This window comes from Camelus ferus, chromosome 5, assembly GCF_009834535.1.
Source record: "Camelus ferus isolate YT-003-E chromosome 5, BCGSAC_Cfer_1.0, whole genome shotgun sequence".
Taxonomy (NCBI): Eukaryota; Metazoa; Chordata; class Mammalia; order Artiodactyla; family Camelidae; genus Camelus; species Camelus ferus.
This window is the reverse complement of record NC_045700.1, coordinates 50867268-50890842: the sequence shown is the minus strand read 5'-3', so window position 1 is coordinate 50890842 and position 23575 is coordinate 50867268. Positions and strand designations below refer to the sequence as shown.

The following is a 23575-nucleotide window of genomic DNA, read 5'->3' as shown; positions in this document are numbered from 1 at the left end:
AGCTGAGAGAGCAGGAATGATTGCTCAAAGAATGTAGAGCCAATTTTTAAAAGCATCAGAGTTAGACCAGTGGGGAACATCTACATTTAAGGATATACAGAGGATGAGAAGTAAGTGAAGAAGGCTGTGAAGACTCATTTATAAAATTAGGATGTCCCAAAGGGCACCACACCTCCAAAGCCATTTTCCACACAAAGTCTTATAAGATGAAGTTCTTTCCCATGTATTCTTTGCATGCTCTTTGCAGAATCTTGCACATCTTCTAAATTCTTAATGGTAAACAAATCAATGTCTTTAAAGTGCCTGAAGTTCCCAAGGAAATCATCACAGAAGAGAAAGTGTCTGTTCCTGTACCTGAAGAACCAGAAGCTCCACCTGTCCAAGGTACATGGCTGCTCTGTAAATCTTGGAAAGATGACCATCATCTTCATCATCTTGCTTTGGTTGTGGATGGGTCTTTTGTATCTATCTGTTGTCTGTCTTGTGTAGTGAAGTTATTGGTATTGGAGTCCAAGAATGTGTTACAGAGTATAACTAAGTTGATATGTTGAAAACTAGCAGCTGCAGTATTCTATTCTGAATTCAGTCTAAAGTCAAATACTATGTTTTTTAAGTTGAAGAGTCTCCTGAGGAAATAATATATGAAGAAAGAGCATCCATAACCATTGGTAGAAAAGTGACTCCCCCTGTTGAAGGTATATATACATATATTTACATATATATAAATTCTAATTTTTTTAATCTTGTGAAAAATCCTGTTAGAAATACAAAAGTATTTATAGTGTGACATTCCTTCTTGAAATTATATGTAAAAGCATTCCAGCACATGTTTGATGGCTTCATTTTTCAAACTGTTATACTTCTTTTAAAGTAGAATCTTTGATTATCTTGATGGTAATTAGAAATTCCAAAAGATACAGTTTACTGAGGCAAAACTGGAATAACTGGATCCTCAAATGATAACCCAACCCCGGATTTTAAAAGTCATCTCTTCTGCCATCAATATACATCAAATAGAGTAGTTAATAGAAGATCTGAGTACACAAAAATAGAGCTCTTACCTCTTCTTCTATGTAGGCGAATTTGTAATTGTATATTTTCGTTCTTACGATCGTGATCTTTGCATCTATGTGAGTCTTTGGGAAGAGCTTTACATTACAATCTCTTATCCTTGTCAACATTCTTTAAAGAACGTGAAATTGAGAAGTACGTTGAGCCTGAAGAACCTGAACCTGAACCACAACCGGAAGAAATACCAGTACAAGGTATTCAGTTCATTGGACTCAGGTCTTCCTTACCATGCTCTTCATCTTGATACATGTATATATGTTTTATGTTGTTCTACGTGTATAGGTCTCTTTACAACTATATGTAAAATGTCCTGTTTTAAATGTGCATCTCAGTTTTGTGTATTCATATCATTTGTACTGTGTATTTCACATCAATGTGGCTTATATGGGTGCTTCCTTTGTTATCAGTGCCTGTGTTCTGTTTCTCATTATCTATGTACAGTGTTGATATTTGTATGTCTTATGTTGGATACCAGTATTATGTATCCAAAAAAGCAAACTTTCTTCTTCATAAATGTACTTAAATTTCTATTGAATATACTGTACATCCACATACCAATTAACATATCCACGTACTAACACTCCTGAAATACTCTTTTTAAGAACCTGAACCCGAAAAGGTTATTGAGAAACCGAAACTCAAACCAAGGCCCCCAGCTCCTCCTCCTGCTCCACCCAAGGAAGATGTGAAGGAGAAAATATTCCAACTTAAAGGTATAAAATGCCACTTCCAAAGTTTTATTAATGTGCTTCAAACTTCTATCCAGTCATCTGAAGTGCTGCTTGCAAGAAATGTATTTTAAAAGTGTGTACTTTCAGACATGATCAAGCTGTGGGACTTGGATAGAGACTGGTGTGTTATGCTGCCCTAGGTGCCTGGCCAGGCCACGCCTGCTGCACCGGGTGTCACAAGTGCACCAGTGATAGCTTCATCCTGGCCATCCGGATACAGGGCTGTCGGACTAACTTTCTCATGTGGAGTGGGGTGAAGGGATTTTCTGATTTCAAAGCCTGGTTGCTATGCATATCTTTGGGATCTTGTGCATGTGGAATGTATAAGAACACTCTGCAAGGTATTTTTAATATTGCAGTAACAAACTTATACAAAAGTCAAGCCGTATTCTTAAGGAATTGCATATGCTTTTAAATCTACTATGATAATATGTTTATGGTATCCAATAGCTATGTTTATATACCATGAAAGGTACATGACTTATGAACCACCTGTCACTGCTCCCCCCGCCTTTTTTTGCAACTGAATAAAAGCCCAGTTGTGTTCTGTGATCATCCTCAGCATAGCCAGAAAGAGTGGTTATGGATACACTTGACACCCAGCATCTCTTCCTATTGTTAAACTTACCTTCATTCTCTTTGCATGTAGGTTTTTCTTTGAATTGATTCAATATTACTTAATTTTTAAAATAACATCTTTGAAAGCTGAAATAAACTAGCCAATCACAGTATTCTTTTTATTTTAATAACATGTCTTATTTGTGGTGCCATGAGATTTTTTCCAATCTAAAATAATCTAGATATAATCTTAGATGCGCACTTTCCCCATACTCACCTATACATGGAAAAAACCAGAATCTTCCAAAGTAAGAATGGTTTCCACTGATTCTTGGCTCTCTACAACCCTCCTGGCCTATAGGGGGAGCTTCTGGCATTTTAGCAGACACAGAAAAAGTGGGCACTTCTTAAAAGGGTACCCATTTGTTGACTGATATTCCATGAGGACACAAACTTAAATACATTTCCCTTCATGTAAAATTTATATGCAAAGGAAAATTTCTTCCTCCTGCAAAGAACAAAAATTATCTTCCTTCTCAGCCAGACTTGAACTTACTAAACTTTGGAGTAAAACAGCAATCTGTTTTCATGGTTTAAACACTTCCTGTATGTTCTTTAGTGGCTGTTCTTGGCTGTTATTATTGCTTTGGGGTTCTAAGCAAAGCTTGGTTTTGATTCTTGGAGCAAGTATTTAATAATTTGTTCAGGCCAGTCTAAATATACAAATAATAAAAGTAAGATCATATTCTTTGAAGCTGTTTCGAAGAAGAAAGTTCCTGAAAAACCGCAGGTTCCAGAAAAAGTGGAGCTGAAACCTCTGAAAGGTATTTCACAGTCTAGAAAATGCTCATAGCAGTGTCCATTCCTTTGACTCCTTGCTCTTCCCTGTCCTCAGAATGTTCTTATTCTTCTAAGATCATCAGAGTAGTCTCATTGATTCCTTGTGTTTCTGTAGCTTTTATGGTCCTGGCTCATGAGTGTTGCTTTCTTTGTCTCCCATCAATTTCATCCGTTCATAAATAGATGTTGTTTTCTTTGTCTCATCTATGTATGTCGTCTTGCATTTTCCTAAACTAAAAAAAATCACATTTTACTGATTAGCTAAAATTAATTATCAGGGCACATCTTAGCTTAAAATTCTGAGAGCTAGTAGTAGAAAGCTTTGGAATTTCACATGAACAAAACACTATTTTAGCCAGTGTTATAAGCACTAAAAATAAGTCATGTTCTCCTTCTATACTATTAAGATGATTCAGAGGGATTGCGCTGTGGCTTTCTTCTCTCAGACTCTCAGACTCCAACACATTGTTTCAGGTGTACAGATCTCATGTTGTAGGGAAATTTCATTATCACTGCGGGTCATTTTTTCAAAATTTATTTCTCTTTAAAGAATATTTTTCCCTACCCAAATTTAGGCCCTAAAGAAAAATTAAAGAATCATAAAGGTCTAGAAAACATCTATTAAAAATAAAACTTAATTTTTCTAGTAAGTATAGTAAGTATAGCAGTGTTCCATTGAAGTAGTCAGCACATCCAGAAAGTCCAATCTGTCCTGATTCACTCTGAAATTAGAAAAAAATCACCCATCTGAATATATATTTCCTGATTTATAAAATAGAGATTGCAAAATAATATTACTGTGGATGCTAACTAGTGGAGGATTATTACAGAGCCACTCAAACATTAAAATTACATGTAATGACATATAATGACTTTAAAATCACTGTTACAATGGTGTATTCTGCACTGAGTCTCAATTGTCAATAAGATCTTTAAAATAAAACAATATGGAAAAACAAATGCAAAGATATAGTCTCACTATGTCCATTAGATAAGTAAAAAATATGCCAACCCAACTTACGTGAATTAGCTACATGGTTATCTCTCCAGTTTAATCAATGAAAAAGGTTTACATGAAGAATATTGGTAACTTTAAAACAATATTGAAGGCCAGCACAACTTACCATGGCTGAAAAATTTTAATCTTTAACTGTGAAATTTTACATAAAATTCTTGACAGGAAAAATCACTATTTAAAATGAAATATTTACATATTTGCCTTCTGTATGTTTAAAATATGAAGTAAGAGTTAGGCATGGTTATTTTTATCACATAAAACAAAAACGATTTGATGAACTGAAAATGTCTTATGTAGAATACCAAATGGGAAATTTTATAGAAATATTTAAGAATTCAGATTTTATGTGTGTTAATGAATGTTATAAAAAGACAATGTTTTAAATTAGATTTTCATTGACATCAGTAGAGAGGTAGAGTGGTTCGATAATCAGTAAGTGTTTCTCTCTTTCTTCTCCATTCAAATCCATGAGGGTTCTGGTAGTAATAGGAGGCTGCTCTTTATAATAGTATCATCTGCCATGCCCAGTGTTCACTGAAGATTCAAGAGGGAATTAGCTTGGAATTCCTTGGGTCTCTTTTAGTCTAAATTCAAGAACATTTCCTCATCCATTAAAAATAAGCTCCAACACCAGCTTTCAAATTCTATAGTTCTATCATCTTAGGTTAGTATTATTTCAAAAAGGGGACCTTTAAGAGAGGATACTACTCTTCTGTTAAGAAAACGAGACATGGCCCTTTCGCGACATCAGGTGATAATCCAAGATCCCTTGCCTTTCTTTTCTCATCAGTGGAGAAGACTGAATAATGACACTAACACCTACCAGTATCTTTTCAATGTAATTAAGGGTCAGGGGCATACCAAGGTAGATTTGGACAATCTACAATTGCAGATTGGGGAAGAGATGCCGTCAAGAACCTAGTATTTGATGAAAGATTCATAAAATCAATGTAGAACATCTTCTGAATAAATATGATAAATATATTTGCCTGCAGTTAATGCAATTGAATTTCATCACAAGGTTATATAGATATTTGCAGAAGAAATAACTTGCAGGGTATTATTTGCTTTAAAATTCTGTCATATTTATGTACAGCAAAAATATTACTTATGCACCGTAGCTAACTAGTTTTGAAAGAGACATTTTTCTTGTTGAAATTTACTTTTTACATGAATTCACTTCAACATTTAAAATCATATTCTTTTAAGTGCTTGGAGCTGAAAAGAAAGTTCGCAAATTACTTCCTGAGCCTAAACCAGAACCAAAGGAAGAAGTTGTTCTCAAAAGCGGTATAGTATTTTCAGCCATTATGTGAGCTTCAAATATGCCGAAAATAGACTTGAAAGCTTACAAAATGTTTCTGTCCCCTGGTTTTCTTTTAATTAGATTCCCAGTTTATGAAAACTCATTTGTAGTTTCATTAAAAATTAAGAATGCGATCATTTCCGTATCTTTTTTTAAAAAAGACAGAAATTTTGTGAGCATTCAGAGTATCTTGAAATTTTCAACAGTAATAAACAAAACTAAATTGATAATATTCTAAACTAATAACAATGACCATAGCTGTCACTTTCATAATAAAATTATGTAGTAAATGCACTTAACCTATTAAATACTCTAAATTACACCAAAATATTTAAGCCTAAACTCAGCATTCAGTTTTGAAGAGTGACATGGGATCACCGTAACTAATAAATAACATTTTCTAAAAACTGAATGTTTCTTTCTACTAATAAAATATTAAAGAACTAGGAGCAAGATATTCAAATGAAAAATCAAGTTCTAACATTTTCTTCACATAGAATTACCTATTTCTAGACTATATTTCTTTGTCTATCTTGACTACAGTGAACTTTATACTTATTTAAGTACTTCTTATTCAATTGTACTATTGAATTTTGATTAGAATTTGTTGCTATTCAAATTATTCATTTTGTGTTTGGGATATTTCTGCCACGGATTTGTCTCTGAACAGACGTGTCTACCTACGTAGATATAAAGTGACTCTGAGTGCTATTCTAATTAACATTACAAACTTTGATTTTTTTAAAACATTTTTTGTGTAAAATGCCAGTTTCCCAGTGCACCAGCTTGCATGCTTTTCATTTTCCTTGCCTTGTACAACATTTACATTTGTCAAGCTTATTCAGCATCTTCATTAGTTTGTCTTGGTTTACATATAAACCTTTTTGTCTTTTAAGTTCTAAGAAGGAGACCTGAAGAAGAAGAACCTAAAGTAGAACCTAAAAAAGTAGAAAAAATTAAAAAACCTGCAGGTAGGAATCTCAGTAACAATTTGTGAAATTATCTTTTAACAAATTGGACATTTAACAAAAGGTTTATCTTGTAAACATAAATGGAGTTAAATGTAAACGTAGCTTCGTATTTCATCTGTGACATAGCCTGTGTTTTTCCATTGTCTGCTTTCTGTTTAAATACCTTTATCGTTCTCAAATCCATTCATTCATTTCCATACACTTTTTAAAAAATAATAATTATTATTATTATTTTGCCACGTAAGTTTTCTGGTAGAAATGGTTGTGAAGTAATCAAGTTTGCTGCAAAATAATGTCATGGGAGGGTATCAATAAATGTTTCCCAAAATTTGGGGGCTTTTAAGTGGGTTGACTTTTATCATTAGCCTGTTCTCAAAGAGTGTATTTGGAACTATTACGGAAGTGATTTAGAAAGGGAGAGCTAATGGGTTGGGAGGCAAGTGGATGGAATAAGAGAAGAAAAGTAAGTTGAGGCAGAGTCAGAAGAGAAAATAAAAATTAATTGATAGAAGATAAGGAGTTTTTTTAAGCCATCAATAGAGCTTTTGAAAAAATAATTTGATCTGATTATTTCAGATTAGTTGATTTGTAAGCATTCAAATCTTAAAATGACACTAAAAAAACCCTTATTATCTTAAAGTGCCAGAACCACCTCCAAAACCTGTTGAAGAGGTTGAAGCACCTCCAGCTGCTGTTCCCAAAAAAGAAAGGAAAATTCCTGAACCAACAAAAGGTACAAACTTCCTGGCACTTTCTTGGTTGTCCCTAAAAATGCAAATATGCATCAATTAAAATGTCATGACACTGGCATAAAAAATTGAACACATGAGCTTGATCTGCTCATCTTATCCAGCTTAATTTTTTTTTTTACTATTTCTCTCTCATGTGCAATTGCCTCTTGACCACCCATTTGTTAAATAAATTACTAAGTTTTAAACACTAAGAAAAGTTTATTAATGGGCAATGAGATGAGTAACAACATTAGAACCAGTAAAACTGCCTTACCATATTTTCCACATTTTGTTTAAAATGCAAAATAATGTCAATCAAATAGGTCATTTGGTGACTATAAATGTATAAATTCTAGTATCTCCAAGATACGCTAAGTCTGCCACTTTTGGTTTAACTTTGTGAAAAACTTCAAAAATACTGTGATAACCTGCTTATTACTGTGAATTGTTTCAGTGCCTGAAATTAAGCCAGCAATACCTCTCCCTGCACCTGAACCAAAACCAAAGCCTGAACCAGGTAAGCAAGCTTATCCTCAGTGTCAACAGTGTATACCTTCACGTTTCACATGAATAATGTGCAGTTAATAAAAAAAAGGGAGTAAAAATCTACACTCATCAAATGATTTCTAACATCCCAATGTATTTTCAGATTATATTGTTATATTTTATTTAATATAATATGTTAGAAATAGGCAAATGTATTATTATATTGTATATAGTTAGAATGTATTGTTCTCTGAAAAAATAGATATTGGGAGATTTTAAAGTTACATCCGAGAAGGCAAATAGGCCACCAAATAAGGTTTCTGGAAGTGACAAAGGATACATTAATGCAATGGACATCTTTCTACAGAGGTGAAAATTATCAAACCACCTCCCATGGAGCCTGCTCCAGTCCCCATCGCTGCCCCAGTCACGGTGCCAGTAGTTGGAAAGAAAGCAGGTATTTATTCTGTAGTTTTCTTTTTGCTTGTTTTGATGGCTTAATAAAAACTTCATTAAAATACAAGCCCTCGTTTGTTGAAACATAGGCATCATTTCAACTGTGGGAGTTTATAAATTCTGGATTTTCTTCATCTGCTGTCCTTTACCAATCTAACCTCTCACCCAAGGGTGAGATTTTGATTGAAATGCACATTCCTGCAAAGCACCATTTCTTTATATGCTTTTGAGATGGAGTAATGAGTATGTTCAATGCTGATGAAAACTAAGAAGACAGGCAGATACTCTCCATGGACAGACTTATAGGAATCCCATGGAGATTCAAATTTCCCATCTGCCCTATAGGAATCATTTCTCAGTTTTTGAAAAAGACTATCCTTGGGGATAATGAAAAAAGTTCTGGAAATGGATAGTGTTGATGGTTGCATAATACTGTGAATATGCTTAAAGCAGCTGAATTGTACACCTAAAAATTGTTAAAGTGGTAAATTTTATGTTAGGTGTATTTTACCACAGTAAAAAGAAAAAAAAAGGCTGCATTGTTCAGCCTTTAAATCTATGTAAGAATTTAGATCATTAATAATCTTCTTAAAGATTACTGACTCAGCGGTATAGTTATCTCAGGTACAAACTTAAAGTACCTAGTTGTACATGAAGTATGAGTAGTTCATCTCTTAGGTTATAATCTCAAAACCGGAAATGAGTTGATGTGTATCAACCATTGATAAGTACACATCCTGACTATTTAATCTTTGACTATTTCCTTCATTTCTTTAAATTTTAATTTCCTAGTCTATAAGATCAGAATGGTAACTATATCTACCTAATAGGATTATTGTGAGGATCAAATATATGCAAAACACTTAGCACAGTGCTTGGTACATAGTAAGCCCTCTAGAAATATTTGGGGTTTTATTGTGTTTAATAACATGAGACAATATATTATGTTCTTCAGGCTGTAGTTTAATTTTAATACTTATGTTAACATACTTTGTCACTGATATTTATGGTTTGGGCATTATATTCTTTCTTTTGTGATTTCTATATGATACCTTTTATTCAGAAAAAGACAATAACCACCATTGAGCTAATTAAGTATATGTAAAAATACAGCTTTTCTCAATTCCCCAGAGCCTGACACTAGAAAATTGCTTCTACAGTTTATACTGCCCCTGCGTTAATTGAATTAAACTCTAAGTGTAGGAACTATCTTGATTCTGCCTTAGTTCACTGTCTAACTAGGGGAAATCTTCAAAAGAATACATACATTTGTAGCACATATGCTTTCTTTTTCTCTAGTCTTCCCTGGATTGGTCTGCCCAACTTAATTAAAAAAAAATGCTTTTGGTAACTTCTGAGTTATTTCCCTTTTGCCTATGTTGATTCTTTGTTGACAAAAACTTATTTCCTTGGTTCACATAACCAGCATATACAGAAACATATAAAATACTCTGCATAGCTAGGCAAGAGTAAAACTCTTCCTCACAAGGCAGGAGTAAGCCTTCCAGAAATGGGAGAAGAGTAAAGATACTTGCTGAAAGTAATTTTTTCATCCTAAATACATTGGCAATTTAGCTTGGTCACATCAGTCTCAGAATATGCCTTCTTGGAAATCTCAAAGTATACTCCGTAGGAATCTCATAAACGAATCCAATTTTTTCTTTATGAATTAATATTTGTAATAAAGAGCATGACTCACCCCACATGGTTTACTACTAAGCATGAAATAAGTCCAGAAATTGTTTAAATGCTGAGTTTTCTTTAATTTCAGAAGCCAAAGCACCTAAGGAAGAGGCTGCCAAGCCGAAAGGTCCCATCAAAGGTAAGATTCATGTCCCTGTACCTGAATTGTAATCTGTCTCTCTGGAAAACTTTGCATTCAAGGGGAAAGGAATTCAAAATTTACAACACTCTTTATTATTCCATTGATTCTGCTAAGACTAGTATATCTTCTGATATTGCAACTAATACACCTCTAATATTATTCAAGTGGGTATTATATAACATATATGTGTATATGTATTAGCATAGTGAACCCTATAAGTCCCTAGCTTCATTCTTCATATACTTCATATTTATGCATGACAGATAAAATAATTAGAAATTCATCAGGACATTTTATATTTGGCATTAAAACTTGAGAAAATAAAGAGCATTTATTATACATGGATTCCTATGCCACCTGATTTTCCTGTCTGAAAGAAAGGAGTATAAATTCAGTTGCCCCTTCACTTGCCTAGTCGTTAATTTGCTGTTCTTGTCTCCTAGTTGCTCTGTCATTTGTTTTACCCAGCAGGCAGCCAAGTATATGCTTTCTGACCTTTATTCAATTTTTAATTTTATTTTGAATTAGGTGTACCCAAAAAGACTCCTTCACCAATAGAAGCTGAAAGGAAAAAGCTAAGACCAGGAAGTGGTGGAGAGAAACCGCCTGATGAAGCCCCGTTCACCTACCAGCTAAAGGCTGTGCCACTGAAGTTTGTGAAAGAAATCAAAGACATTGTCTTGACTGAAGCAGAGTCAGTTGGCTCCTCTGCAATCTTTGAGTGTTTGGTCTCCCCCTCCACTGCAGTTACAAGCTGGATGAAAGATGGTAGCAACATCCGGGAGAGCCCAAAGCACAGATTCATCGCTGATGGTAAAGACAGAAAGCTGCACATCATTGATGTTCAACTCTCTGATGCTGGCGAGTACACCTGTGTTTTACGTCTGGGGAATAAGGAAAAGACCTCCACGGCAAAACTTATTGTTGAAGGTAATTTCCAGTCTTCTGAATGTGGTCCGTAATAAACTTTAACACAATAAACCTCAGTAGCAACTTTTTATTGTCCTTTAAGACAAAATGTCTTATTTCCAAGTTTTATTCCACTGAAAGCATTGTATGTATTGGAAAGTCTCTGCAGATTTTTAATACTGAAATTCTCTACAGAACTTCCTGTGCGTTTTGTAAAAACTCTTGAAGAGGAAGTCACAGTGGTCAAAGGACAGCCATTGTACTTGAGCTGTGAGCTAAACAAAGAGCGTGACGTGGTCTGGAGGAAGGATGGGAAGATTGTGGTGGAGAAACCCGGCAAGATTGTGCCCGGTGTCATTGGCTTGCTGCGGGCCCTGACCATCAATGATGCAGATGACTCCGATGCCGGAACATACACAGTGACTGTGGAAAACGCCAACAACCTGGAGTGTTCATCCTGCGTGAAAGTCGTAGGTTAGTCCTTTGCTGGGAAATTTTGTTCTGCTGATTAATGTACAAGAAAAGAGAAGAGAGAATTTTATTGCCCAGTATCAGGATATCAGCAGTCTTATACCTTATCTACAAGAGGGAATGTCTATCTATCTATATCTATCTATATCACAGCAGATTAATTATGTCCAGTTTTAAGCATTTTTTTTCTATTTCTGAAATTTACTAAGGAAGTTATTTATATGACTTGTTCAGATCATAATTATTTTTCTGACCTCATTTTCATACAGAAGTCATTAGAGACTGGCTGGTGAAACCCATACGAGATCAGCATGTGAAACCCAAGGGGACTGCTGTTTTCACCTGTGTTATAGCAAAGGATACGCCAAACATTAAGTGGTTCAGAGGATATGATGAAATCCCCTTGGAACCAACTGACAAGACAGAGATTCTGAAAGATGGAAATATTCTATACCTCAAAATTAAGAATGCTACACCAGAAGACGTTGATGAATATGCAGTGGAAATTGAAGGGAAGAGATATCCTGCAAAGCTGACACTTGGAGGTATAAAAATCTTAGCTTTTGTTCTAAAAGATAAATTTTGTGTGTGCCTAAGGCAAAATAATACACACACACACACACACACACACACAAAAGAAAGCAATGTTAGATTGTTTAAAACCTTACAGTATTTCATCCTTTACCAATACAGAACGTGAAGTTCAATTGCTTAAACCAATAGAGGATGTTACCATTTATGAGAAAGAAAGTGCAAGCTTTGATGCAGAAATATCAGAAGCAGATGTTCCTGGACAGTGGAAACTGAAGGGAGAACTTCTAAGACCCTCACCTGTGAGTAATTTCTCATTTTAAGTTGTTAGTCGTATAAAATAACTACATTCTATAATCAGGTTTGACATTCAGATTTGGTTCAACAGTGATGGAGTTATTTCCGGCTTCTGAAGCCTCAAAGAGGGAAAGAAATTTGATGCACTATTTGTGGACAACTCAGACAATTTTTTAAAATTTTATGATAAGACATTTTTACTTATTTTTATTAGTAATATTATGGTTATTTTTATGACTCTCTAGGAATCTGTATCTGAAATACTTTATCTCATTCAAATGCTAACTCAAATTATCATTTTTCAGACTTGTGAAATCAAGGCAGAAGGTGGAAAACGCTTCTTGACTTTGCACAAAGTCAAATTGGACCAAGCCGGTGAAGTTCTTTACCAGGCACTTAATGCATTTACGACAGCCATTCTGACAGTAAAAGGTATGGGCCTTTAGAACTCACAGAGTAGTCTCAACTGCATCTTACATCCCTCTGCATGCTGAAAAACCTCATTCTTAATGTTTAATTTTCAGAAATTGAACTTGACTTTGTCGTGCCCCTGAAGGATGTCACAGTCCCAGAAAAGCGACAGGCTCGATTTGAATGTGTCCTCACTCGAGAGGCAAATGTTATATGGTCTAAAGGACCTGATATAATCAAGGCATCTGACAAGTTTGACATCATTGCCGACGGAAAGAAACACATTCTTGTCATCAACAATTCTCAGTTTGCTGACGAAGGGGTCTATACTGCTGAAGTGGAGGGCAAGAAGACCTCAGCACGACTGTTTGTTACAGGTGAGACCTGGTGAGATCGGCCTTTAACATCTCATTTAGGCACATGAATAGCTGACTTCAAAGGTAGAACACCAGTAGCTGTAAGTGACCATCGGCCCCATGACCTTATTTTCACATTGCCATCAAAACAACCCCCTTAATTTTTTTTTAATGGAAGATAGCTGCATTTGAAAAGATGTCTAATAAATGCCATATGAAACAGCTCTCTTCTACCAGGCAGGTTAGAGTGGAATACTTCTGAAAAACTGTGTTTCTGAGCATAGTATCCATGCTTGCTTTGCAGGTATAAGACTGAAATTCATGTCGCCTCTTGAAGATCAAACAGTGAAAGAAGGTGAAACAGCAACTTTTGTATGTGAGCTTTCTCATGAAAAAATGCACGTAGCCTGGTTCAAAAATGATGCCAAACTCCACACGAGCAGAACTGTACTCATCTCATCGGAAGGCAAGACTCACAAGTTGGAAATGAGAGAGGTGACCCTGGATGATATATCCCAGATCAAAGCTCAGGTTAAGGACCTGAGCTCCACAGCAAATCTCAAGGTCTTAGGTAAATGTGGCCACCCATAACCAGGTAGCCAGTTTTTGGTTGGTGGGAGTGGGTAATAGTTAAATATTTTGCAACCTGTAACTCTTCAATAACCTTTCATTTTCACGTGCTTCTGATTATCTGCTAAATGTCTTTCACAGAGGCTGATCCTTACTTCACCGTGAAATTACATGACAAAACTGCAGTGGAGAAGGATGAGATTATCTTGAAGTGTGAAGTGAGCAAAGACGTGCCAGTGAAATGGTTCAAAGATGGTGAAGAAATTGTGCCTTCACCCAGATACTCCATCAAATCAGATGGCCTGCGCCGCATCTTAAAGATCAAAAAGGCAGAACTGAAAGACAAAGGCGAATATGTGTGTGACTGCGGCACAGACAAGACAAAAGCAAATGTCACTGTTGAGGGTGAGCTGCTCAAAAATGTTAAAACTTACCCCACCTGAACCTGTGGTTTCTTTGTTCAGTCATTCTCACAAAACTGTATCATTTCAGCTCGGCTAATAAAAGTGGAAAAACCTCTGTATGGAGTAGAAGTGTTTGTAGGTGAAACAGCTCGCTTTGAAATCGAACTTTCTGAACCAGATGTTCACGGCCAGTGGAAGTTAAAAGGAGAGCCTTTAACTGCATCACCTGTAAGTCAAGATGATCTATCACACAGGGGGAAGTCTCGCAGGGTTTTTGGTGAAAAGTGATACCTTTATGGTATGAAATCTCTTGATTATTTGTAGCAATAACCAGTTATGAAAATCATGTTCTTCTTTCTCTTTCCTTCTAACCCCCTCTCCAAACAGGACTGTGAAATCATTGAAGATGGGAAGAAGCACATTCTGGTCCTTTATAACTGCCAGCTTGGTATGACAGGAGAGGTCTCCTTCCAGGCTGCCAATGCTAAGTCTGCAGCTAATCTGAAAGTGAAAGGTATGCCCTGCCTGCCAGCCACCCTTTGGTATTTTCTTCACAAGTCTTCCCGAGGAGACGTGAAATTGATCAGGGGCCATGAATGGAAGTACGTGCTGGCTTCATCCACACCCTCCTCTTTTTTCAGAATTGCCACTTATCTTCATCACACCTCTCAGTGATGTTAAAGTCTTTGAGAAAGATGAGGCTAAGTTTGAGTGTGAAGTATCCAGGGAGCCCAAAACATACCGTTGGCTGAAAGGAACCCAGGAAATCACGGGCGATGACAAAATTGAGCTGATAAAGGATGGCACCCGGCATGCGCTGGTGATCAAATCTGCTGCCTTCGAAGATGAAGCAAAATACATATTTGAAGCTGAAGATAAGCATACCAGTGGCAAACTGATCATTGAAGGTAAATGTTTTTATCAGATAGGCCACCTTTAAATGATTTGTTGTTGTTGTTGTTGTGGCTTTTACATATCCTCCTTTAAGGGCTGGAATTAATGAGCTTTTTTTTTTTTCTTGATAGGAATCCGACTCAAATTCCTCACTCCACTCAAGGATGTCACAGCCAAAGAGAGGGAAAGTGCTGTGTTTACCGTGGAGCTGTCCCATGATAACATTCATGTCCGCTGGTTCAAGAACGACCAGCGCCAGCATACCAAAAGGAACATCTCAATGCACGATGAAGGGAAAATCCATTCCATCACATTTAAAGACCTCTCTATTGATGATACCTCTCAAATTAAAGTAGAAGCTATGGGGCTGAGTTCAGAAGCAAAACTTACTGTGCTTGGTGGGTGCCTTTCTTTCAATTTACTTTTATTGCATTCAATTCAGCAGAAATTTGTGGAGTATCTAATACATAAAAGTCTCTCAAGTGTTACATTGCGTGAAAGCAACCCGTGTCCTTAGAGAGCTATCATATATGTTATCAGGCTTATTTCTAAAATATTTTTACCTAAAAATATGAGGATTTTGAAGTAATAAAGATTCAGGCTCACAAAATAGCCAGCTGAAATCAAAATTAAAACTCAGAGGGAGGGTATAGCTCAGTGTTAGAGCATTTTCTTAGCATACACGAGGTCCTGGGCTCAATCCCCAGTACCTCCATTAGAAATAAATAAACAAACAAACAAACAAACAAACAAACCTAATTACACCCCCCCCAAACTCAGCTAATTATTGGGTCCTGTCATGTTTAAAATAGGAATATAAATATTTCCTATTTCCTCACTTTATGAAAATTATTTCAGAAAAATGTTTTTCAAGACTCTGGGAAACACAGAACTTAATAAAGCTTACTTAATAAATCTCATTGTTTTTCCTGGGCCCTTAATATCAAGCAGATTACATATGAAGTCTAACATATATAGAAACTATTAAAGGCAAACTATTAATTGATATAAGAAAAACTAATAATGTGAATCTGAATGCTTACAGGTAAACTAGGCAGAGTAGGTTTGCTAAGAAATTAAAAATTTAGCTGAATTGTCAAGGAACACATAATTATGTTTGAAGCTAACTTTCACTGTGTCTTTCAAACTACTGTTAATAAAATACTTCAAAATATAATATAGATGAATTGATCTTGAAAAATCCCAGGCATTGGTTCCCTTTCTAACATTTATTAGAGAACTTTTGAAGATAAAACATGTTAAATGAGTGGAAGCATTGTGCAATTAAAATACATACCCAGACCTCTGTGAGCTGCCTCTGAAACTTTCTAAGAGATTTGCATCTCCCTAGGTGGTTAATAAAATTTTTTCACTTATACTTTACTTGCAGAGGGAGATCCATACTTTACAGGAAAGCTTCAAGATTACACTGGCGTAGAGAAAGACGAAGTGGTTCTACAGTGTGAAATTAGCAAAGCAGACGCACCAGTGAAATGGTTTAAGGATGGGGAGGAAATAAAGCCATCTAAAAATGCTGTTATTAAGGCTGATGGCAAGAAGCGCATGCTAATCCTAAAGAAAGCCTTGAAATCAGATATTGGACAGTACACCTGTGACTGCGGGACAGATAAGACCTCAGGAAAGCTTGGCATTGAGGGTAAGGAAATTTCCACGAGTTTCACTCTTGAAGCTGTTGGAGTTATTTCTGCCAGAGGCTAATGATACATGCTGACCCTTCACTTTTCTAGATCGGGAAATTAAACTGGTGCGACCCCTGTACAGTGTGGAGGTGATGGAGACTGAGACGGCCCGCTTTGAAACCGAAATCTCAGAAGAGGATATCCATGCCAACTGGAAACTCAAGGGAGAGGCACTACTCCAAACACCTGTAAGGCTATTTCTAAACTTGTCAACAGCTAGAGGAGCTGTATGAAATAAAAGAGGACAGGAGGAAAGTCAGAGTGCATGCAGGGCACTTAAAACATGGTGTCAGGTTCTCTGTCAGACCTGAAGCCAAAGAGAAATATTAGGGTTTATGTATGGGCACGGACAGGCACACTTGCATTAGTTTTCATCCAGAATAGTGGTTTAAGGTTGTAGATATTCTGTGATGCCGCTCGTTGGTTCAGAATTATACAGCTAAAATAAACACTGCCTTCATGAATAGTATTGCTAAGCTTTGTTTCACAAAAATACTCAAAATTATAGTCTCACCAATCATTTGTGACATTCCTTTAATTAACATATTATATCCTCAGAAAAAAATATCAAAGATGATTGCTTCCTATGAACCCTTTTGTTTCTTTTGGTACAGGAGTGTGAGATTAAGGAAGAAGGCAAAATGCACTTCCTTATTCTGCACAACTGCCGCTTGGACCAGACCGGTGGGGTGGATTTCCAAGCTGCCAATGTTAAATCTAGTGCCCACCTCCGAGTAAAACGTAAGTATTACGTGTTTCTGCTGAAAATTAACTATATACTTTTGCAGCAAATGAATGTGAGTGAAATTAATTGGCATTATTTAATTAATTAGAAAACATTAAAATATATAGGAACTGACTTTCTTGTATTTACTTCTCTGACATTCTCATACACATGTGGTTCAAATTCTAAAGCTTTGGTAATTTCATTGACCTAACCATTTGAACAAAAGAAAATTAAGCAAGTCAGAATCTCCTACTTTGTAATTCTTTCATTCAAAGTAGATATACACACAATAAGAGTCTAACTTAGAACCCTTAAAGACCACATCCTTCAGGCGGCTGTACAACTACAGCACCATACAGATAACTTTTGCTGTGTGGGCATTTCAGACTCCAGAGGGGAGGCGGGCAGCATCGGGCTAACATTTTTGGAAGGTGCAAAAGTGTTTATGGATCAGACAGGCTATGTGATTGAGGGGCCCTTGTCCTCCCCCAATCAGAGTCTTAGTTATTTTGGAAGTCACATACCTATGTAGCAAGAGGAACTTGACGCCTGGCAGAGACAGATGCAGCACAGACTTCTTGCTGACCTTGTGTATTAGAACGAAAGGGCCCCTACAGATACCCATTCTCTAGCCACCAGCTCTCCCCTCCTCAGCACCAAGGGGCACGTTCTCATGGGAGTTTGAACAGTGGGCAGGCCTGTGGCTCTCTCCTTCTTGAAGAAAGCAACCATGGAGATTAAGAACTAAATCAGTCCTGATTCTTTTGGCATTACAAAATGAGTGATCCAAAGCCGTTTCCTTCCTCTCGCCAAGCACGAGTCATTGGTCTTCTGAGGCCTCTGAAGGATGTCACAGTAACTGCAGGGGAAACAGCCACCTTTGACTGCGAGCTGTCTTATGAGGATATCCCAGTGGAATGGTATCTCCGAGGGAAGAAACTAGAGCCCGGCGAGAAGGTAAAAAGCAGGCGTGCAGTTGCCTGTCTTGCTCTTCCTTTTTCTCTGGGTTCTTCTGTCTTCATGTGTGTGTTCCTAGTTCTTTGCCTTCTTATGCCCCCTACTCTCCCTTTCCCTTTCTTTTCCCTACTCAAGCCTGATTTCTGCTGAAATTGTAAAGTAATTGTAAAGAAATTCTTCTGACTTTTGTTGGGTTTAACCTGGTATTTTTATCGAAATGGAAATTAAAACTTTAAGTACAATTAAGTTTTAGTCTTTTGAGGAAAAGGCAAAACACTCACTAGTTATCAGTGATAGTTTGTTTAATTAACTGGGAGGCAGGAAGGATCAAAAAGGCTTTCTGATTCGATGCATGGGAACAACAGTACAGACTAAGTTCTATGGCTAATTCTCACCATGCTATCTAGTGTTCTGCGTATAAGGGGATTAAGAGGAGAGGATTGAAATTCCATTTCAGGCAGTTTGATCAAGTAGTTGAGATAGCTTCTTGGGCAGATCTGCTCTTCAAGCATTTCTTCAAAGCTATTTTTAACCCTCAAGTGCTTTGAGCTCTGCACATTCTGGAATGCAAGTGGATTATTTAAAGTGCAACTGATGGTACTGGCAAGAGAGGAGGGCTCCCTGATTTTCCGTATGTATGAACAAATATGCTTTACAAAGTTTTAGGAAATAACCAGCTTCTGGTGTTGGCCCAAGATTTTACCCATACGTAAAAACCGAAGCAATTATTCAGATAGGCCCAAAATACAATTTACCCAAAATGAGCAATGTATTTTGCCCCCTAAAACAATGTGTTTTGTCAAAATTATCTTGATAAGTGCCTTTAATTTTGAATTCTTGAAATGAAATATATAGCAAATGTCCAACGTGGGTTGGAAATAAAGCACAGGGCATTACATTGTCCTGTGTCAATTTTTTTTCCAGTATTTTAGAAATAGCATCAAATGTTACATCGAGGCTTCAATAGAAATCAAATTTTTAAGACTCACATAATTTAAAAGGAATTTACTTTAACAAAGAGCCACAAAGTTAATTAAAGTATTACAAGGAAAATGCCTTTGAACACCTGTTCTAAAACAAAACAAAAAAACTAGTGTTCTACCAAAGTGATTAAAGGGTAATTCAGTTAACAGTCATCTTCGAGTTAAAGTCTGTCTGTTATACGAACAGTAATGACAAGTAATTTGATCTCTCTTTTTTTTTTTTTTTTAACTAAAGATAGAAAAAGCAGTCAAATGTTCAAATTGCAGCGAGAGAATAAGTTAAATGTGAGGAAACCATCCTCATGGTGAGGCCTTCTAAATACTGAGCTGGGCGATGGAGGCATCTCCACCTTCAAGTTTGCTTTTTTTTAATGTGCATTTATCCAATTAAGTGTGTCAAAGGCAGAGGATTGGCTGACTTTTCAAGATCCTTTCTAGATAAATTCATGATCTGAATAAAGGAACACTGCTTAAGGACAAATGATACTATTATTCTGCTACTAAATATCTTTTGGTCAAATGAAGAGATTTTTATTATAAGATCGGTTTCATTGGTTCTAATCAATGAAAACTATACTATTTTAAATTAAAATGTAGACTTCTAAAAATCTTAGTTACATTTTACTCAAAAATATATACATATATATATATATATGTCTTATTGTCACTAAACTTTCTTTTCTCAGATTAGAAAGGATCACCTTACTATAATTCTGTAGCACCTCTTTGTGTCTCTCTTGGCATAGGAATTTTAATCCTTTACTTTAGCCACCCAAATACTTCAGCTTTTTATGAACTTGCTCTTATATTACGTCAATGGCTCTTTTTTTAAAAGAACTTAAATATAAGCTGTGAAGGAATAGTCATTTTATTATATTTTGCAGGTTTTGTTTAAATTAAATCTGTCAGAACAAACTTGCTATTATCACTTTAACTCAGGCCTTTCATCTTTACTTCACAGAATGTTTAGCCTCCGTAAACTACATCAACCAAACAAAAACACATTATTGTATTGGGTTATCAAAAGAGAAAATTTCAGAAATGAGTATTTCCCCCCTTTGGCCATCAGTTCAAGAAGGACTGCTAAGTCCTAAATGGCCATTGATAATTTTGTATTTAAACTTTAATAGTTTGGTTGATTACAGTCCTAATGTCTATTGCATTACAGCAGTATGCTTCCCTTAAAAAATAACGATATTTTAAGGATAACCTCTAATATTATCTTTATATAATCTACCACAAAATCTTCAGCATTCACATTATTGGTTTATTTTTATAAGATACCTGTTAGTTTTTGGCCCTTTTTAAATGTAATCAGCATACACTGTCTATGAGCTATTTATTGAGAACCACTATGTTCTTAGCCAAATTCTTGGTGATAGAATATTCTTGAGTAGCCTCAGAGAAATTTCCATGACAAAACAATGTGTAATAGACAACATATATCTGTTGGTGGATTAGAACCTGGATACTTTTAAAAATGGCCCTAAATCACAGTCCAAATTTTAAACTGAAAATTTATATTGAAATGTCATCATAAAAACAGTTTTTTTCCCATTCAATATATTAATATAACCATGCCCAGCTCTTCATCAAGGAAAAACCTTTATATGAAACTTTATTCCTGACTCTTTGTTTTACACAGCATAGTAACAGTTCCACTGATAAAACAAACAAACAAACAAACAAAATTTTTTACATTATTCTTAACTATAAGTAAACCCTGAAGCAGTGCAAAATCAATCTCGATGACAGGGCGCAGAGTCTTATGGAATTTTGGATGGTAGAACTAGAAGAACCTCCAAATGTCTCACGGTTTCCTGTCAGGTTGTAGCCTGATTTTCAGCTGCACAAATCACAGTTATGGGACCTAATGACAGCCCATATCAAGGCGGTGTGTTCTTCTTGATAATTCATTTTCCTACGACAATGCCCCTTCAAACCACCTAAGGTTGCATTTACAACAAGAATTTATCATCCAAATGTTAACAGTGGTGGCAGCATTTGTGTCAATATTCTAAGACCACGTGGTCTCGTGCTTTAACTAGTTCTGAAGTTCTTTTATCCATTTGCTCCCTGCCACATGAACAATTATAGCCCCGTCTGATACCTGATTTTCCCAGTCCTGAAATGCAAATATCTGAAGAGAAGAAGAGTCAACATCTTCACTTGTGTTTTTGAACAAAATATTATTTTAATCACAGGTTTAGTTGGTTTGCAAAATAATTTTAATTGCTAAAATAAATGGGAAGAATTCTAGCTCGTTGCACAGCAAACACCTAGCATTTAGAACATGAAGTTTACTTTCAGCTTACTATATGCAATCATCTTTTTCCTTCCTTTATTATTTAGCTATTCTAAGTTCTTCCTTTATATAAATATAAACCCAGTAGCAGAATGGAGGCAGATATATATGTATACATATACATACATACACACACACACACACACACACATAAACATTTGCCTAGGCATTTCACTATAAAAGGCCACCTAGTAATTATGTAAAGGTAACTATGAAACTACAAAAGCCTAAAATTTCCTCAAAAGATTCCAAACTATTGGTTAAAATCATTTTCAAATACATACATGTTTTATAATTATAAAACAACTTGGAAAGCAGTATTTCAAACTGTTTACCTGAATGAACTAAATGCACCTCTGTATATTGGATTGCACTTTCATATGTTCTTTTGTGTCTCCAGTTCTACTGATACATAATTGACATACTGCACTGTATAAGTTTAAGGTGTACAGCATAATGATTTGACTTATGAAATGATCACCACAATAAGTTTAGTGATCATCCATCCTTTCATATAGATAAAATTTTAAAATATAGAAAAAATTTGTTTTTTCTGTGATGAGACCTCTTAGGATTTACCCTCTTAACAACTTTCATATATAATGTACAACAGTGTTAATTATATTTATCTTGTTGTACATTACAGCCCTAGTACTTATTTATCTTATGAAAAGAAGTTTGTACCTTTTGATTACCTTCATTCAATGAGCCCCCACCTCACACCCTGCCTCTAGTAAACACAAATCTGATCTCTTCTGTGAGTTTGTTTGTTTTTGAAGTATAATTGACCTACATCACCGTGTTAGCTCTTGGTACATAATATGTTGTTTCGATTATTTCTATACATTTCAAAATGATCACTAAAATAGTGTGGTTACCATTCATATATTCTTAAACTGCACTTTTTTTCAAAAAACTAGGTGGTCACACGTTCAGAAGGAAGAGTTCATACACTTACTCTGAGGGATGTAAAGTTAGAAGATGCTGGAGAAGTTCAACTAGTAGCAAAAGATTTCAAAACACAAGCCAAACTCATTGTGAAAGGTAACTGCATGGCTTATTTTTTTAAAAAACATGTATAATATAGAGGTTCATAAATAATGCCAACTCTCAATTATCTGTATATAAGTACCATAAATCATTAAAATCCACCAAATATCAGAAAGTGTAATTTTGGCCTAAGAAAATAGCCTCATAGACTATTAAAAAAAAAAAAAAGCCAAAATTGGCTAGAATAGGTTTTACTTCGTCTTTCCATCCCCACTGTTTTTATTGCATTCAGTTAACATCTGGAGGAAGAATTATTATCAAAGTATCCATCACTCTCTTAACTAAGAGTTGGCTATTATTTCCTCAGTGTTTCATATTCTTTAAAAATGCTTTTCCTCTATATACAAATAATGATGAAACATCATTATTAGAGGAAAACATCTGAGTGAAATCAAAATTTACAAATGAAACTTAAAAACAGAAAATCCCTGGAGATGTGAGAGGAAAGTTGAGGAAGTGCTGAAACTCTTGGAGAAGGAAAGGAGAAATACCTTGGCTAATTAGTATGATTCTTTCAGAACCCCCAGTTGAATTCACTAAGCCTCTTGAGGACCAGACGGTCGAAGAGGAAGCCACAGCCGTTTTGGAGTGTGAAGTATCACGAGAAAATGCTAAGGTGAAATGGTTCAAGAATGGAACAGAAATTCTCAAAAGCAAGAAGTATGAAATTGTTGCTGATGGCAGGGTCAGAAAACTTATTATACACGGCTGTACCCCAGAGGATATTAAAACATACACTTGTGATGCTAAGGATTTTAAGACTTCCTGTAACCTGAACGTCGTGCGTAAGTATTCTTCTTACACAGGACTTTTCATTTGCAACTCTTTGATAACAAACAAACAAACAAAAAACCACTTTTTGCATGCCCTTCTTGCCCTAATCGCATTTCTTGGCAACTTAAAACAGTATCAGTACTGACATAACATGATCCTCTATGTGTTTAAAAAAGAGAGAGAGTTCCTTCTGCCACATCTGGTCTGAGAAGGGCAGGCTGATCACATTTTGCTATGCTTCTC

At 35.8% G+C, this 23575-nt stretch overlaps 1 protein-coding gene across 50 annotated transcripts in view; it reads left to right on the top strand.

The window, feature by feature from the left end:
- TTN (titin) overlaps positions 1-23575 on the top strand; it is a 269971-nt gene that overhangs the window by 149091 nt on the left and 97305 nt on the right. For 48 of the 50 annotated variants that reach the window (XM_032479832.1, XM_032479831.1, XM_032479812.1 and 45 more), the window contains 29 exons: positions 301-384; positions 615-695; positions 1191-1265; positions 1674-1784; positions 3116-3184; positions 5428-5508; positions 6421-6495; positions 7136-7228; positions 7681-7743; positions 8080-8169; positions 9940-9990; positions 10522-10923; positions 11098-11376; positions 11643-11918; positions 12067-12206; positions 12507-12633; positions 12726-12989; positions 13273-13539; positions 13680-13943; positions 14031-14170; positions 14330-14456; positions 14584-14850; positions 14968-15234; positions 16227-16493; positions 16585-16724; positions 17151-17277; positions 18078-18220; positions 22429-22552; positions 23077-23343. In XM_032479832.1, the coding sequence (XP_032335723.1) occupies positions 301-384; positions 615-695; positions 1191-1265; positions 1674-1784; positions 3116-3184; positions 5428-5508; positions 6421-6495; positions 7136-7228; positions 7681-7743; positions 8080-8169; positions 9940-9990; positions 10522-10923; positions 11098-11376; positions 11643-11918; positions 12067-12206; positions 12507-12633; positions 12726-12989; positions 13273-13539; positions 13680-13943; positions 14031-14170; positions 14330-14456; positions 14584-14850; positions 14968-15234; positions 16227-16493; positions 16585-16724; positions 17151-17277; positions 18078-18220; positions 22429-22552; positions 23077-23343 (4761 nt within the window). The remainder of the gene's footprint in view (positions 1-300; positions 385-614; positions 696-1190; positions 1266-1673; positions 1785-3115; positions 3185-5427; positions 5509-6420; positions 6496-7135; positions 7229-7680; positions 7744-8079; positions 8170-9939; positions 9991-10521; positions 10924-11097; positions 11377-11642; positions 11919-12066; positions 12207-12506; positions 12634-12725; positions 12990-13272; positions 13540-13679; positions 13944-14030; positions 14171-14329; positions 14457-14583; positions 14851-14967; positions 15235-16226; positions 16494-16584; positions 16725-17150; positions 17278-18077; positions 18221-22428; positions 22553-23076; positions 23344-23575) is intronic. The other 2 variants (XM_032479814.1, XM_032479833.1) reach the window with 2 other exon arrangements.